Consider the following 18,737-nt stretch of genomic DNA (forward strand, 5'->3'; position numbering starts at 1 on the left):
TAAAGTAAAAGCTAAGGTAATCTAATCAGATCTGACAAGGCATAAGCCCCCAAGAGAAGTTATCAAGAATGTTATTTGAAATATATATTAATACCTGCTGTCTTTAAGAAGAAAGTTTAGTCTAAGTACGTATATATTGGGTTTTGGTTATATTAACTACTGATAGAAGTATATGCATATACTTTATAAATAAATAAACATATTGGAGATATGTACTGAAATTTGCTAAGAATGCTAAGTATAAACATTTTGGAGACCACCGTTTTCTATAAGGAAAGCATAGAGCTTCTCATCTCTCATTCTCTGCTGCCTATAGTTTGGTCTTGTTTTGCTAAAGATGTTGCTGTAGCATAACCAGTGGAATATAGAATAGTATCTCTTAATCCATTGAAGACAAGTCAAACATATGTGATTCACGGCACTGCATGACATTTCTGTGTAAACATTTCTCGTGTGTAAGTAAAAAAAAAAATCCCTGCCCTGGAGATTTTTAAAAATCTAGTTCATGAAAACTAAGAAAGCATAACAAAGCAATATATGAATACACACCTGCAAGATGATGGAACTTCTTGATAAAGAGGCACCTTACTTGATGTAGTAGATTTGTTACTAGAAAAAAAATGTGAATACATTTCATTTCTGGAAATTTTTCTGCAATTCTGTGTTGTTTGGTAACTAGGAAACTAATAGCAGCGGGTATAAAACAGATCCTTCCAGAAAAGAAGTTAACGTTGTCTGACTACTCATCTCAGCATTCTTATGTGATTTTAATAAGTCATTTATATTGAGTTGGCCAAAAAGCCCACTTGTTTTCTTCTGTAAAATAAAGGATACATTTTTCATTTTCACCAATAATTTTATTGATTTGGATATTTTGAATATGTTGGCTGTCTCCCACTATTGGCTTCTAGTGGGTAGAGGCCAGGGATGCTGCTAAACATCTCCGTACATAAGACAGCCCCAGAGCAAAGACTTCTTTGGCCAAAATGTCAGTAGTACCAAGAAACTTCACAAACTACTTTTAACACATTCGATCGGTCCTAGCACCTTCTCCATACACTGCACAGATTTTTTTTTTTGCATATCAGTTGCATTTTTACCTTTCTTGAAATAATAAAGTACACTATGCCAAAAAAGTTGTATATTTTCTTTCATCTTTAATAATAAAATGGCTACACAAAGATTCACCAATTTTGATGTTTTTTTAAATGTATGCTGATATGACAGCTGTCACAATACAATCTAACAGAATTGTTTCAAATGAAGTTAAAGACAATGCTACTAGAGTCATCTTACGGAAAACCTTTTTCCCCAACCCAATATATCCATATATTATTTTGTAATCTACTGTTCTTATGTGCTCAATGACTCTTCACATAATAAAAGATACAGTGCAGGTGCTTAAGAAATATTTTGAAAATTAAAGAAAATGAAGCCTTCTCAGAAAAACCCAGAACCCTAAAAGGTAGCCAGTATCCCCAGGGATGGCCACATTTAATTCCAATAGAAGATAACTTACTGAGATCTCCCATATCAAGCTTGCGGGGTCAATCTTAGTCTTGGGGTTCCCTTCCTTTTAGCAGAGCCATGACATGGGCCAGCCCTGTGGGCATCAACTTAACAAATGTGCTGATGATCAAAGTTCTTTCACAACCACTGCTTATTAAGCACCTAGTGTATGTAAGACACTTATGCAGGTGTTATTATTTTATTTGTTATAGTACCTCTGAGCGGTAGGTCCTATTATGATTCCCATTTTATAGATGAGGTAATGGAGGGTGACACAAGTTAGGAGACTTACCCAGATGTCACACAGCCAGGATCCAAATTGGAGGTATGTCTGATTTCAGAATCCAAATTCTTGGCCATTCTACTGTGCTATATTCTATGTTCTATGGTACTGTGAAATAGTGCTCATGTATTAATTATTGCTTCATTTTTACATTTTAGGGGCTAGGGCAGTAAGTCACAGGGAACTGTTGTCATACCTTGGAGACACCCTTTTAATGACCCTGGGGAAATGATACTTGGTCAGGATTGTAGAGGTTTCTAAATTCTAGGAGAAGTCAATAAAACTTATGTTCAGTCTGACTTGAGAGATAGTTCAGTTCATAGTGTCCTAACTCAGATAACAGAAGAATGAGATCCCTGGAAACTTTGAAAGTCTATGTCAGGTTACTTTGTGTTACATTCTCTTGAAAGCAGCAATGACCTCACACTTTCAAATTTCCCAAGATGAAAATTGTTGGTCGTCATACTGTAATCTCCTTTCCAGACCCACATTTTTTTTTCTGGCCAAGACCATTGAGAGTACTGTTCTAATATTGACTGTATAGTAATGAATGACCCAAAGTCATATTAAGTCTTAAAGATGAGCCTGAGTCACAAAGAGAAAATTAAATTGTGTTCATTATACTTGGGTAGAATATATTTTAAAAGACTTTCATCAGAAAAAATAATTAAAACAAGACACTATTTCTCATAATTTATTTCTAAAAACAGGATAGAGTAAATCCAGAATCTCTCCAGGGAGAGCATTATATGGATATTACATGGAGGAAAATGAGGAATATCTGCTGTATAAACTAAACATTTAGCCATCTGTTTTTCTATGTGTCTTTTTCCTCCAGTTTTAGTTCTGCTCCACTGAGTCAAATTTACAACCTAGTCTCCTAATTTAAAGGTAAGGAACTGGTCCCTGGGAAGCAAATTCTGGACAATATTCCTCTGGTCATTGTCACAGCATGCAGCCCAGAGAGTACTTTTCCCTCCTGTCAGGCACCTGTAGCTATCTCAGACAGTAGAGGTTTTTAGGAATTCTAAATTAGAGCCATGCAAGAACTTTAAGCTAATCAGTAGCACTAAACACTCTAAAGCCTAAGTAAATCCTATAGGATAAGAGCCAAGTAATATATATGGAAACCTACAGAATCTGTCACACTTTACCTCCCTTTCCCTCTTTACCCTTCCACTCCTCCTTCCTTGCTTTCTCTCTTTGTCCCTTTTGTGTGTCTCTATTTATTTACTTTCTTTACCTCCCACTTCCTTTTCCTGATTCTTGTTTTCTCTTCTTCTCCATCTTTATTTCTTCTTTTTCTTTCCCTCTCTTATGCTTTCTCTTCCCTTAGTTCTTTCCTCCATTCCCCATTAATCACCCATCATATCACATTAAAATTCTATATATTTAAATTAATAACCGTTAATGTTCACTGAAGAGCAAATAGGTTGTATTTATTACTCTAAAGGAAAAAAATCTCCCAATTTAGTAACAGTTTACATATGCCATAGCTTAATGATGGAAAGGTTCCTTTTCAGTCATAGCCCTCACCAAAAGAAGGTTCCTTCGTCCCTTCCTTTACCATTATCATGTTTTTTTGTCACTTTTCTCTATCCTTAAGTTTGGTGAATAGTCATTTTTTTACATTGTGTTTTATGTCTGTTATTTTCTTTAATAATGGGGAAGCTAAAATTGCTACTTAATGTGAAAGAAAGGTTATGAATAATTCTAGTACTCTTAAGTTTCTGGAGTCCAGATATGTCACATGTGCATTCTGTTCCAGAAGCTCTGATGAAGAGTGGCAGAACTTCTAGGTGATTGAAACTACTCATGAAAAATATGTTGTTTACTTTAGACTAATGTATGGTTGATTTGCTTTTCTTCACCTATCCAAACAGGGATTTTTAATTTTGGTTTTAATTACTTCCTTGTCCCGAAAAAATGATTGCCTGTGCTATAAAGCCCTTCTCAGTTCAGTAACTTTCCACTGGTTAACTGATCAAGATTGTCAATGTTTTAGAAAGTGAAGGAAGGAATGAATGAATGAGTGAATGGCTACCTAGCTAGATTCATTTATTTCATTTCTACTGCATGCTATATTGTTTATGATAAGCCTTGTAATATCTAAGGTTTTGTCTCTTTTCAGCTGTTTTTTTTTTCTTACAGTTTCCAGGCACTGTCACAAACACTTTGATTCTTTGATAGCTAAATTCTTAATTCCTTTTTTTAAATATTTATTTCATTAAAGTGCTATTTAACATTATATATTAACTTTGACAGATGTTAATGCTGCTTCTCAATTAGGAGAAATATATTCTTGGGAAGGTGCCAATTTGAATTGACTATATTTGAATTTGGTATGTGAATTAAACTATTGTTGAAACCTACTCATCCATCATATGGGTGATGAAGCAGCCAACTGGGTTTTGTACATAAGTGGAGTTTTTTCCCATAGCACTATTCAAACATTAGAAAATGAACTCCTATTGTAGCAAAGAGAATTTGATACAAATTTGCTACAGGATCTCATTGTTTGTGTTTCTTAGACTACCTAGAATTTAAATTTGCAGGCACTACTTTGGTATAAAATGTTTCCATTGGCAATATTAATATTTTAAAATCCCCTTTTCTCCTGCAGATTTCCAGTAGACAGGAAGTCTAGCTCTATTTATTTACCTTTTGTCTACTAATGAATGCTATTAAATTATGATTTATCTTCTTTAGGCAGAGCCATTAAAGGTATGACAGAACTGCCAAGTAAGGCAAGCATTTAATTTTAAAATTACAAAAATAATCATTCAAAGGTGGCAACTGAAGTATAGATAGTAGAAAGAATTTTAGACTTAAGTCAAGAATCTGGGTTACATCCCTGCCTGTGTCACTAACTAGCTGAGTCACCTTGAATAAGTCACTCCCCAACTCTGGACTACATAAGGCTTTGCTTCTGTACTACATGTTCTTTATACAAAAGAGAGTAGGGCTGAAGGAAGCTGAACCTTCTTGTTTATCAGCTACCCACACAAATCTAGTAGTTCCGATGTCAGTCTCCAGTTCCATTTTTCACTTTTTTAAATAATCTTTTAAATCCTTGCTAGGCTTTCATTGTTAGTTAGTTCATTTCCCTAGGAATTTGCATTTGGAGATATTGAGGACTTCCTACTGTTTGATATTTTTCTGTGTTCGTGAATTTAATGAAAAGTTAGAGTTGCTGAAAAATATGAAAATTAAAAATCTCATTTGAGTGTTTTTGTAAAATCAGACTGTTTCCATCATGACTAATACACTTTCACTATTTCAGAATATTGAAGTTTTTGAGTCTTTGTATGGCAAGGCATGATTGTCGGTTTCTCTTATTATTAGCCTTGTAGCATTCTCCCACCTACTCCTTCTGAACATTAATTTTTTAAAGCCCAGAATGATTGAGCGACAGGGAAAGGTTGCTAGCCTGATCCTTGGTTGCATTTTTTAAAATTTCCTTAATTTGAGTTTGAAATGCACTGAACTCAATTTCATTGTTTTGCTATAAAATACACTAAACAAAATGATAACTTGCCTCAGATTATAGATAAATTAACAGTATGGCAGTGTCAGCATGTGTATTATTTTAATGTAAAAGTTGGAGCTAGATACAAAATATTCCTCATTAAAGTAGGCCTAGCACTTGTAATTAAAAAGGCAGACAACAACAAATGTTGACAAGGATGTGGGGCACTGGAAGAAACCTTCATACATTGCCGGTAAGAACATGCAGTGTTACTGTTGCTGTGGGAAAGAAGTTGGTGGCTCCTCAAAAAGTTAAACATAGAGTTATCATATGACCCAACAAATCCACTCCTAGGTATCTGCCCAAAAGAAATGAAAACATATGTCCACAACAAAAACTCAAAAATGAGTGTTCATAGCAGTCTTATTCATAATAGTCAAAACTGGAAACAAGCCAAATGTCCATCAGCAGATAAAATGGACAACAAAATGTGATATATCCAGATAATTGAATATTATTAAGCAACAAAAATGATGAAGTACTGATACATGTGCTACAACATGAATGACACCTCAAAAACATTATGCTCTGTGAAAGAATTCAGATACAGAAGGCCACATGTTATATGATCCTGCTTATATGAAATGTCCAGAATAGGCAAATTCTATAGAAATAGAAAGTAGATTATTGGTTTGTAAGAGCCAGGGGAAGGGGAAAATATATAGAGTGACTGCTAATGGGTGTGGACTTTCTTTTGGGTGTGATAAAAATACTTTAATATTGGATAATGGTGACAGTTGTACAACTCTGTGAATATATTGGATTGGCCAAAAAGTTCACTTGTTTTTTTTTTTTTCTGTAAGATGACTGTAGTAGTGCTTGGCTGTCTTTAATTTCATTTGAAGCAATTTTTGTTAGATTTTTATTGTGACAGATGTCATATGAGCATGCATTAAAAACAACTTATCAAAATTGGTGAATTTTTGTGTAGTTATTTTAATATTGAAGATGGAAGAAAATGTGCAACATTTTTAGCATATTATGCTTTACTATTTCAGGAAACATAAAAACACAACTGAAACACAAAAAGATTTGTGCAGCGTATGGAGAAGGTACTGTGACTAATAGAGCATGTCAAAAATGATTTGTAAAATTTTGTGCTGGAGATTTCTCACTGGATGATGCTCCACAGTCAGGTAGATCAGTTGAGGTTGATAGCAATCAAATTGAGATAGTAACAGAGAACAATCAATGTTATACAACATGGGATATAACCAACATACTCAAAATATCAAAATCAATAGTTACTGGTGAAAATAAAAAATGTGTCTTATTTACAGAAAAAAGTAAATGAACTTTTTGGCCAACCCAATACTAAAACTATTGAATTGTATACTTACAGGGTATGAATTTTAGGATATGTGAATTATGAGGGCTATGCAGAAGATATCCAGCCATGTAATATGAAAAAAAAGAGACATGTATTGAAGAAGATACAAGAAATATTGTATACAGGGCAGTGATGCCTCAATCCCCTTCATAGTAGGTACCTTGGGACCTCACACAGTTCTCCCAATCACCATCAAGTGCCCTATTGTATTTTCCTGAATCTCATCCACAGTCTGATATATCTCCCCTTTCAAGGGTGATTTTAGTTTTGGGAAAAGGCAGAAGCTGCAGGGCAACAAATAATGGGCTGTAGTCAGGGCCGAGTCACCTGGGTGATTTGGTATTTCACCAAAAACTCTGCATGAGATGTGATGCATAAGCAGGCATGTTTTTGTAATGAAGCTGCCAATCACCAGTTGCCCAGAACTGTGGCCTTCTGAATCATCCAAATAGTTTCCATGGAAGAATGTTCAAGCTTAATGCAAAATTTGATGTAGATTCATTGCTTTATTCACTCAGACATTTTGAATGTGCAGCCACACAGTACACGCTCACTCATCAGTGTGTCCCCCTGCCCCCGCACTGACTAGTACAGTGAAGTCATCATTGTCCACACATGTGCATTCCAGTCCACTCTCCTTGGCTGCCAGGTTACATCCTTGTCATGCAAGCCTTTCTAGTTATATTAAGAATGGCTGGACTTTTTCAGGACAGACCATGTATATCCAAATACAGCTGTTATATATTTAAAATGTTACAATTACTGGAAATTATAAAAGTGTATCTAAATTAAATTTTGGCCATGGGCTGAGAGGAAGGGGTAATAGGTAGTTAGTATTTAACGGGTATCATGTTTCATTTTGGCAAGATGAAAAGATGTTCTGGAGATAGATGGTGGTGATTGTTGCACAACAGTGTGATGTACTTAATCTCACAGCACTGTGAACTTAAAAATGGTTAAAATGGTAAATTTTATGTTACTATATTTTACCACAATAAAAAAAAATCCGCAACAACCCAAATTACACTTTATATTATTCTAATGTGTAAGGCTTTTCTTCTTTTTAGCAGGAAAACTGGAAATATGATTGGCCTTTTGATTTTTATGTATGAGCTTCTTCTGGTCTGTGTTTTAGAACTGCCCTCCAGTATGCATAGTATGTCTTGGTGGGAAAGGTGGAGTTTATGCACAGACAGATGTCTTTATCTTGGCTTTAAATGAGAACTTAAAAATACTTTTTAAAAACTTTATTTGCCCTGGCTGGTGTAGCTCAGTAGATTGAGTTCAGGCTGGGAACCAAAGTGTCCCAGGTTCGATTTCTAGCCAGGGTACATTCCTGGGTTGCAGGCCATAACCCCCAGCAACCGCACATTGATGTCTCTCTCTCTCTCTCTCTATCTCTCTATCTCTCTATCTCTATCTCTATCTCTCTATCTCCCTATCTCCCTCCCTTCCCTCTCTAAAATAAATAAATAAAATCTTTAAAAAAAACTTTATTTGCCAATAAGAAATAAAGAGAAGCAGACCATAGGAAATTTATGTTGTTATAAAATACTGAAATGCTATTCGTGGATTATGAATTATCACAGATTTCCTGATTTTTTGGTTAATCTTGTCTCCTTCCTTGATTGGGAAAAATCATTTATACTTTATGTAGAACACCTCTGTATCTTTCTATGAGCATTTTCCTTTGCATAGCAGGATAGAACAACCACCAAAATGCATTCAAAATACAACCATAGGTAGATAGTCATATAATACAGTGGGTGAGTTTCAGAATGGAACATGAAAAAAAATCCAGCAACAAGGGAGCCACTGAATAAGGAATTAAATTATTTCAAAAGGTGATGGAACTTTTTCTTATGACCCCAAACAGTCTGTAGGCTCTAAATTTGTAACCTCTAAGGATTAATCTGTGAAAACATGTCTAAGACTAGCCGCTATACAAGATCTATACAGCATGTTTGAGGATCAGTGGCACAAATGCCAGCAGTGCCATTAATATGGTGTACAATCAGAAATATGTTTGTTTTTCTTGACCAGGAAGTGGTTTCTTTTAAAAGTACAAGGAACCCACAGTACTTGTGCATGTGTTTGTGTCTGTCTATTTTCCTATTGTTACAGGAAGAATTATGATCTTACATTTTTGTCCTTTACAATTGGGTTTTTCTAGAGTTTGACATTGTGGTATACTGCCTTTGATTACAGGATCCAGTCAAAGTTGATGTACTCAGAAATCCATTGTGATTAATGGCTTCCTAATCATATTATTTTTCTTTGCTTTGCCTTATTTCCTTTAGTCTCACAAATTTTGAGTCATATCTTGAATTATCCTTTTTTAATGAGCTACTGTATTTTTTAGATTTTATTTATTTACTTTTAGAGAGATGAGAAGGGAGGGAGAGAGAGAAGGAGATAAATATCGATGTGTGAGAGAAGCAAGTTGCCTCTTGCACACCCCCTACCGGGGACCTGGCCCACAACCCAAGCATGTGCCTTGACTGGGAATTGAACCAGCGACCCTTTGATTCACAGGCCAGTTCTCAGTCCACTGAGCAACATCAGCCAGAGCTTGTATTATCCTTTGTAGAGGATCTGAAATCCTTGTGAGTATTTTTAGTCTGTAATTTGCATGATTCCTTTCATTTTCTTTGATTTCCTTTTTTGCTTGAAGAAAATGAAAGTTTGATTTTTTTTTGAACTCTGAATGTTATTCTATGGTAACTGGCCATCCTAGTATGAACTTTTTTAAATAATGTGAAATATATATATATATATATATATTTTCCACCAGCACTAGATCCAGAAGTCTTCCCATAAGTTTCCAGTAGTATTATTTTTATTCTCCTCAAAAGTAAAATAAAACATTTTCAGATTCTATGAGTAACAGGAAAGTACACTAGGAAATGACTGTAGAGGAAATGTGATTGATCATTCATTCTTTACAATTGAATTGGTCACAAGATTGACTAGTAAATACAATCTCTTGAATTAAAAGATGACAAGTAAAATCTTTGGGGCCTTTGAATACATTTGAAGATTATTGGCATCTTTGTCACCTTACTGATATTTTTAATCTCTTTTTCAAATGATTGTCTGCATTTGAAATTAGGAACTCTCATATCTAGTGATTCGTTTAATATTTGCTTTGTTTTCAACAGTGCCCTTAAAGATAGCCGTTTTCCCCCAATGACAAGGGATGAACTGCCACGGCTCTTCTGCTCAGTGTCTCTGCTCACTAACTTTGAAGATGTCTGTGATTATTTGGACTGGGAGGTAAGACTATAGAAAAATTTTAAAGAGAATGGAAAGTAACTTGTGAGTAATTGTTTAAAATTAGGCCCAGAAAATAACTCTTTCAGCCCATTCTCTACTATAGTGAAGATAGAGTAACACGAATAAACCTCAGAGCTGATCAAAGAGATATAAAGGAGGGTTTTTTTTTAAGATTTTATTATTTATTTACTTTTAGAGAGAGGGAAAGGGAGGGAGAAAGAGAGGGATAGAAATATGGTGTGTGATCCATTGCCTCTCACATGCCCTCTATTGGGGATCTGGCTCTCAGCCTAGGCGTGTGCCCTGACTGGGAATCAAAACAGTGACCTTTCAGTTTGCAGTTGTTTTTTGGGTTTTTGTTTTTTGTTTTTAAGGCAAAGTTCCATGTTTTGTTTTAATCCCAAACTGAAACTGCTCTTCATTTTTCTTATTACTTCTCAGAGAGCCTCATAAAAGCTGTTAATAAGTAATAAAGAAGACTGATTAGAATTTATTTCTCCTCTTACTTACATCATGATGCCCTCTAGTGTAACTGCCACCAAACAATTAGGTGGTCAGAGGATACATCTAAGAGTCAAGGAGCAAAAGAGTTAGGATATCACACCACCTGGGGAAATACACCAGCTTGTAGATAATGAAAGGGCATTAGTTAATTAGAGTTAAATTATGCTAATTAATGCTTGGCCACCTTGAAGGTTATATCTTGGGTATCTCTGTGCATTGCCATTATTGGAGTAGTCTATATTGATCATATTTTTATTCTGTAATATGTGGGGTTAGATTTTTTTAGAGGAACTTCAAAGATTCTCACAATAACCTGCTTTGGTGGTTAGGAGGAGATAGTCAAATATATGTCTATGAATCTTTACATACATACATGCTCACATTGAATGCCTACTGTTTTTAAGGCACTATGCTACATGTATAAAAGTACTAAGATTTGGTTCCCACCATAAACCATCTTATAGTCTAATAGCAGAGAAAGGGAGTATATACAAAGCACAAAAATAAGTGAATAAAAATAATAATAAATAATCTGTAAGAACAAAACTTAGGGAGTTTAGTGATACACATAGCATTCTCTTGCACACACACACTCATAAGTGGCATGATTGTATCATTATGATATAACATGTTTTAATTCTACTACCTTTTAGAATGCCTATCCCCCATGGTAACTGAGACATTTTGCCTTGTGGACTGATCACTGTCTTGATAGTTCATTGGATTTGAGTTTTATTTTTAGCATTGTCCTAATTCCTAGTTAGACTTTAGACAACTTTTTCCATTGCCATTCAGTTTTTCCACATGCAAAATAAGACTTCTATAAAGTTCTTAGTCTTCATTTGCATAATTTCTATGATATAAATTATTGTTGCTGTACCAGAGGTATATTTTTATTTTAAAAGATTTTATTTATTTTTAGAGAGGGGAAGGGAGGGAGAAAGAGAGGGAAAGAAACATCAGTGTGTGGTTGCCTCTCATAGGCTCCCACCTGGCCTGCAACCCAGGGATGTGCACTGACTGGGTATCAACCGGCGATGCTTTGGTTTGCAGGCCGGTGCCCAAACCACTGAGTCACACCAGCCAGGATGCCAGAGGTATTTAAAAAATTGTGCAGAGAGTAGGGTGAAAGAGTTCCTTCTGGGTTTCTTGTAGGATTTTTTGGAGCATTATCAGAATATGAAAGCATCTTAAGATTTTTTTGTAAAAGAAAAAATGAAACTAGTTGATAGTGTTGATCTTAGCAAAGTTAGAATGTGTAAAGCCTTTTATACAATTAAACATCGTTAATTGGTTTGCTATAAATTTATTGTTCCTATTTGAATTTTTCTTAAACAGAAGTCTACCAATTTTATAGAAATATTGCATAGTACTCATTTTTAAATGATCACAAATCATATCCCCTATTGACTAATATTATAGTTTGGGTGTTTTTTTTTACTGTTTAAGGCTGTTCCTTCTTCTCTAGCTAGAATTTTATTTCTGCTTTCTGGATTTCAAGGTGCTGTGTTATAGTAAGGGTGGGATTAATAACAGGGAGGGGAAGCCTCATATCTAGGGAATGACTGAGCTACAAAAACACTTTTATCCTTAATGGCAGCCACTGAGTTGGAAGTGTAGTTCAGATATGTGTGTGTGCATGTGAATGAATGTATATTACATAAATGTGTGTGCATGTGTTTGTCAGGAGGGAACACTGGGAGAACCCAACAGTTTTTAAATAGGTATGGGTAATCACAGAGTCCCTCATCATCTTCTTTAGCCCTCTTCAAACACTGTCTATAGCTAAAGTTAACATTGATATTATTGGGGTTTTATGTCCATGACATGTATCAGCTTTGTGATAGGAAGGTGGGAGGTCAGGCACTTAAGAATCAGTACTGTGTACTCATTCAGGGTTTATTTATCCTGTCTGGTTTCAATTTCAGGAAGATTCTATATTGCTTCTACTTGGTGTTATATATTTAATACATTCCTTAAGGCTTAAATATTAAGCCTTAATGGTGTCTATTAAAGATCCTTTCCTGTTAAAGTACCAACAAAAAATACAAACTATCTTAGTACTTTAAATATATAAGCACTTGTAAGTGAATTAGGTACTGCTACAATGTCTATGCTAAAAGGAAAAGACTGTACTTTTCAGTTAGTTCTCATAATTTAAGGTATTTTAGTATAAGGGAAATTTGTTCCCAAAGAGTAAGGGTAAAAATTACCTTTTAAAGTATAAGAATGTGATTTGGGGTTTAAAAAACTGTGCCATGGTCAGTGATTGTGATTGAAAACAGAACAGTATTATTATAGAATGATGTTATAAGGGTCATCCTTAATAATTCTGTAAAGGCAATGTTTAAAAGTATATGTCAATATAATTCAAGTCCTACATATATACCCAAAAGAAATGAAAACAGATGTTGAAACAAAAACTTGTACATGGATGTTCATAGCAGCCATATTCACAAAAGCCAAAGGGTGGAAACACCCCATGTCTATGAACGGATTAAGAGAGAAACAAAATATGGTATATCTACACAATTTAATATTACTCAGCCATAAATAGAAATAAAGTACTAATACATGCTACTATGTGAATGAACCTTGAAGAAAACATGATTCAAGTTAAAGAAGCCAGACAGAAAAGGCCTCATACTGCATGATTCTATTTATATGAAATATCCAGAATGGGAGAATCCATAGAGATTAGTAGCATATTAGGGTTTCCAGGAGATGAGGGGGAAGAGGTGAATGGGAGGTACTGCTTAATGAGTACAGGGTTTCTGTTTGGGGTGACAAAAACGTTCTGGAACTAGATAGTTGTGATGGTATATAACATTGTGAATGTACTTGATGCCCCTGAATTGTACATTTTAAAATGATTAAAATGTAAAGTTTGGTATTATGTGTATTTTACCACAATAAAAAAGGATATATTCATATGCATAGATGCATTTAAATCTATTTCTATAATAATATATTCTAATTTACTGAAGATGAAAACTTAAAATTCAAAAACTATAAAGGAAGAAATGCAAGACATTCATAATTACACGATTCTGAGATAACCACTCTTAACATTTTGGAATGTCTCTTCCAATTATTTTTCTGTGTCATTGTATGTATAAATCTGTATATTTGTTTATGTAACTGAAATTGTATTGAATATACAGTCTCTATTAAAAAGAGGATTATGAGGAAGTCTTTTCTATGGTTTATCTTTGTATAACAAGTTTGTCTATATTATGAAAGTACACATTTCATTTTGAGAGATATCACACTGTCAAATAGTTACAATTTTTCTTCCAAGAATGAAATGTCCTGTTTATGATAAGTATCTAATTTTAACCTGAAATGCAAAGTGCTATATATGTTTATGCCAGAGAGGGGAACAGGAGGTGATTACAGAATTTTAATAGGGAATTTTTAAGTCAAAGGTCAGGAATAAGTATGTTTTACATAAGCAGAAGCCTTTAACATGGGGCTTTTTCTGGTGGAAGTACCACTTGAGAGTTAACCCCCACTGGCAAAGCATGTTACTGCAGCAGAATTCCTAGTTAAAGAGACAAAAATGCCCAGATCAAAGCAGAGTGAGGGCACTGACTAAAAGTCCTGAATCACAGAGGTAGGTAACTTAGATAACAAGAGAGACTTCCCTGTGGTCATGAGGATGAGGAACGTGACCAATAGTAATACCTACCTAATTTTCAAATGATCAGTAAGCAAGTGAACTGCTACAGGCTGGCTACTATCTTTTACTCTCTTCTTCATCCAAGCTTTTTAACAGCCTATTTTGGAATGCTCTTTTTGTAACATGTCTCTAATTTTATAATGGCACTTAGTGGGAAAGTAAGATTTACATAAGACTTTGTTTTAGAGGCTAGAATGCTTGTATTTTATATGATTCTATTTGATAAGGTAAGGAATGTGTGAAAAATGGTTTCAAAAGTGGATGTAATTAATTTCAAGTCATTGTTGAATTGACAGAATGATCAGTAATGTCTCCATATGTTATTATTTCCTCAAAACAGTAATTATCACATTTAAAGTGAATGTCTATATGTAGCTTCTCAAGGAGCCTAGGTAGTTATTAAAAAACAGCAAAACCATCCATAAAAGGCTGTAAACACAAATTGGGATAGTGGTTCCCTCTTTCTAAGAATGGCTGATTATTGCCACACCATGATCTATTTAATTGCCCTGATAGGTATGAGAAGAATGAAAAATGAATGACTTGGAGGGAAAAGTCATTAACTGATAAATTGAAATGTCTACCTACAGGACTAAAAGGGTTGTTAAATGAGCAAAATTACTTCCCTGGGGAGAAATCTGAAGTGTTCTGCCTTGTGTTTGAAAACAATAACTTATTACCATTGTTCTGTGTTCTTCTATTAATAGCATTCTCTTAATTGAAAGGATGATTGACAGACATGGTGCTTTAAAAACAAAGAAAAGCTCATGTAGCATGTTGGAGTCCTCTAATATGATATATAGCCTGGAACTTGTATAGTTAACACTATTTGGGAGCCAGGTTTCTTAATTTTAAAGACTTGAAAGGATATAAAACCAATGATACTATAATAGCTAGAGTTTAACTTGAGGGATAATTCTGGGTATGTCACCTTGTAGCTGCTCATTTTCAAGATGATATAAATGAATAAGCTTTTTGTTGGAAGAAAAACTTGTATATAGCAAGTATCCTACCAATGATCTTGTAGAAAGCTCCTGTAGTGATTTGTTGACAGAAGACAAAACATTTTCTAAAATGTATATAGTCAGGCATCTTTTATTTCAGTGTTTAGAGACATCATTTTGAAGGCATGAGGAACAAATAGTTTCTATATTCTAAAGTAGACCAATAGATCATATTTCAGTAGATTAATAACATTTTCACTTTTTGAGATATCCAGCTCCTGGATCACTGCTGTCTCACCTGTATAGAACACTATTACTTGGGCAAAACATTACTGTCCTAAGATAGAGTGTTCCTTTTAACACCCAATAATTAGATGGAATCACCCTGTGCTGGGTTGGGCTGGCCAGCATGATTATTGTGTGATGTCAAAAATCTGCCCCTGCTATAAAAAAGAAGGAACTCTTACCCTTTCTGACAGCTTGAATGGACCTGCAGATTACTATGCTAAGCAAAATGAGCCAGTCAGAGAAAGACAAATGACCTCACTTTTATGTGGAATCTAATGAACAAAATAAACTGATGAACCAGATGCATGGATACATGAAACAGATGACAGCTATCAGAGGGGAGGAGTGTGGTGAGACTTGATAAAAGAAGGTGAAGGGGTTAGCCAAAGAATATATATATGTGCATCATCCTTAGACGCAGACAACAGTATGGTGGGGGACGGGGGCTAGGTAGAAGCAGGCGAAGGGGTGTCAAAATTTTTAAAAATCTGTCCCAGCATTTTAGAGCTAGACTACAACCCTTCGTCTCACTCTGTCCCTAAAGCATCTGTCACTGTACATGAGCTTGTTGGACTCCTGTACTGAGAGAGGTGCATTTCACTTTAAAAGCAATCTCAAAGCACACCTCTTGAGCGATCATAGGTCATTCCTGAAGTATTTGGTTGTAGTTAATAATATCATGCTTTATAACAACCTTCATGAGAGTAAACAGATGAAATGAATAAATTGGCTACCATCGTTATCTCTCATTTATTTTGGAAGTTCATGTTGTCCTTTTCATCTTCCCTCTTCCCTTAGAGATTTACATTTTTCTAGCTCCTCTTAATTACCACTGAAAACAAAGTTCCCATTCACACACAGATGGTTAGCATGACTCACTGAGATACCAAGTGAAATGTCTTCTAGTTGTATGTATATGTTCTGTCTACCCCCTTACTTATTTTCCTCAACTATGATATACACCATGTCTTGCTTCTCTTCTAACTTAAGACTGTGGCCTTAAAAACCTATATATCTGTATTGATATCAATATCAATATTTACAGATATATAAGTATACATATACTTATATACCTATAATATATAAATATGTCTATTATAGATATATAGATATATGTTTCAGATATATATATCTAGAAATTTATATATATATATATATTTATATATATATTTCCTAGATGTATGGAGCCTATATCTATATGAAGTCTACACACACACACACACAGGGGGTGGACCGGAAAAACCAGAATTTATTTATTAAAAACTGTGTATTTATTCTTACATCTTTAAACTTCAGTCACCTTCAGGTACTCTCAACTTGATGCAATACACTAATTGAAACATTTTTTCCCATTGCTCAGAACAGTTTGTGAATTTGTTGATTTTGATGGCTTTTAGTGCTTCCACTGTTTTTTGTTTTACCTCTTCCACATCGGCAAAATGTTTCCCTTTTAGGACAGTTCCATCCAGGGAAACAACCAAAAAGGTCACTGGGGACAGGATCAGGTGAATAGAGAAGGTGGGGCACAGGGGTCATGCCATTTTTTTATCAAAAACTGCTGAACACTTAGCACAGTGAGGGCAGGTGCACTTGTAAACCAGCCATCATGAAATGGGCAAACATGTTGAAAGAGTCTTCAAAAAAAATTCCCTGAAGCCAAATGTAGCCTCTCACAATAACACCAGCTGGTACAGTGATACAGATGGGTTCCTGGAACACTCACCTAGCAGGGGAAGCCTGTACTACAAGGGGCCTGCCCTCTACAAGATAATTCTGGGGTTTTTAGGTCTCCCCTTGTAACTCTATATAGATATAGCTATATGAAGCCTATATATTATACATCCATCTAAACTCATATAGATCTATATATCTATATACAGACTATATCTTTATATCTGTATATACATACAGACATATAGGCTTTATATGCCCACACACACACACACACACACACATTTATATATATACATACACACACACGCTTTATATATCTGGGAAAATGATTTTCAGTATCCTCTTAGGGAGCCTGAGATTTTTATATAAGATATCACTATCCTTAACGATAATTTAGCCTTTGTCCTGATGCTCTACTCTAAGTGTTTTTCAAGTGCTGTGGGACACTGGGAAAGGAATATTTCACACTTCCTGGCCACCTAGAAAGAATTTGCTGTGAACCAACAAGTCAGTGTATCAGAAGCCTAGTGAGGAAGCAAGCCAAACAAAGTAAAGTAACATCTAGAAGGTGATTTAAGGAATACAAATTTCCATTAGCTATTGGTACTCTTAGTGAAATGGGCTGTGTTGTTCATTCTTAGGCCTTCTCCAGTTGCTTCTTGCTTTCTTTCAGTGTGTTGTTCGGTGAGCAGGGAGGGATGTTTTCCTGCTTCCCACAACTCTATCAACTCTTCTAGCCCTTTCCTTAGTAGTTGCATTATAGTATTCTTTCCTGTATAGTTTGCCTCTGTGTGTGTGTGTCTCTCCAGCACTTAATAAAAAAGAGTCCTGCCTTTTGGGAATAAGGAGATTTGGGTTCTTTTCCTGACTACCACTACCCAGCTTGGTAACCTTTCTGGGTCTCTGTTTCCTCATCAGAATGCTAGAAAAATTGGACTGCATAATACCCAAGGTCATTTGGGTGCTGACAGAGTATGATACTGTAAATCTCCTTTTAAAAATGACTTTTGTTTCATTTTACTCCCAGAGAATGAAGCACCACTAACTGTTGAGAAGTAATAAGAGGTCCTTAACTTTTAAATTAATTATTGCTACCTTAAATGTAGGCAACAAAAGTAAAAAAAAAAAGTTCAGTTTTTGAAATTGCACATTTTAGATTTCTTTTTCTCTAAATAATTTTCTTTAGGAAGAAAAATACTCTGTTCTAAACCATACATAGCTCTATTTTATTACTATACCATCCCTGTTTTAAGGCGACATTATATGTGTAAATCTAAATTAAGCAAATGTATTAGGGAGTGATTATTCACTTTACAATTAGACATTTTGCTTTGCAGAAAGACTCACTATAGGGTTGCTTTATTGTCTTCTTCATAACTAAGTTTATATAAATTCAACTCATATGTAAGTTTTTAGGAACAAATCTCTTTTGTAGACTGAGTAAAACCGTATTGAGTCAGATAATCAATGTACAGTTCTAACCTGAATAAAATTTTTCTTAGTTTCTTATCAGGCAAACAATATTATTTTATATTAGGTATGCCAAGAGGTATTTTTCCCCTCAGCCTTTGAAAAACAAACTAATTCACATCTCTGGATTTTAAGAAAATTTTAAAGCTTTAGTTTCCCTGTCTATAAATTCATATCCCCTTAATAAAGTTAGGAATACATTCTTCTAACTTTTTATTAAAAGCAGGCTTTTTAATTTAAAGGTCACC

The 18,737-nt window shown here is 34.8% G+C and overlaps 1 protein-coding gene across 1 annotated transcript in view; it reads left to right on the top strand.

The window, feature by feature from the left end:
* AMMECR1 (AMMECR nuclear protein 1) overlaps positions 1-18,737 on the top strand; it is a 136,371-nt gene that overhangs the window by 99,921 nt on the left and 17,713 nt on the right. Inside the window, exon 3 of the mRNA XM_028522275.2 lies at positions 9,813-9,927. Coding sequence (XP_028378076.1) covers positions 9,813-9,927 — 115 coding nt within the window. The remainder of the gene's footprint in view (positions 1-9,812; positions 9,928-18,737) is intronic.

The sequence above is a fragment of the Phyllostomus discolor genome, chromosome X (genome assembly GCF_004126475.2).
Source record: "Phyllostomus discolor isolate MPI-MPIP mPhyDis1 chromosome X, mPhyDis1.pri.v3, whole genome shotgun sequence".
Lineage (NCBI taxonomy): Eukaryota > Metazoa > Chordata > Mammalia > Chiroptera > Phyllostomidae > Phyllostomus > Phyllostomus discolor.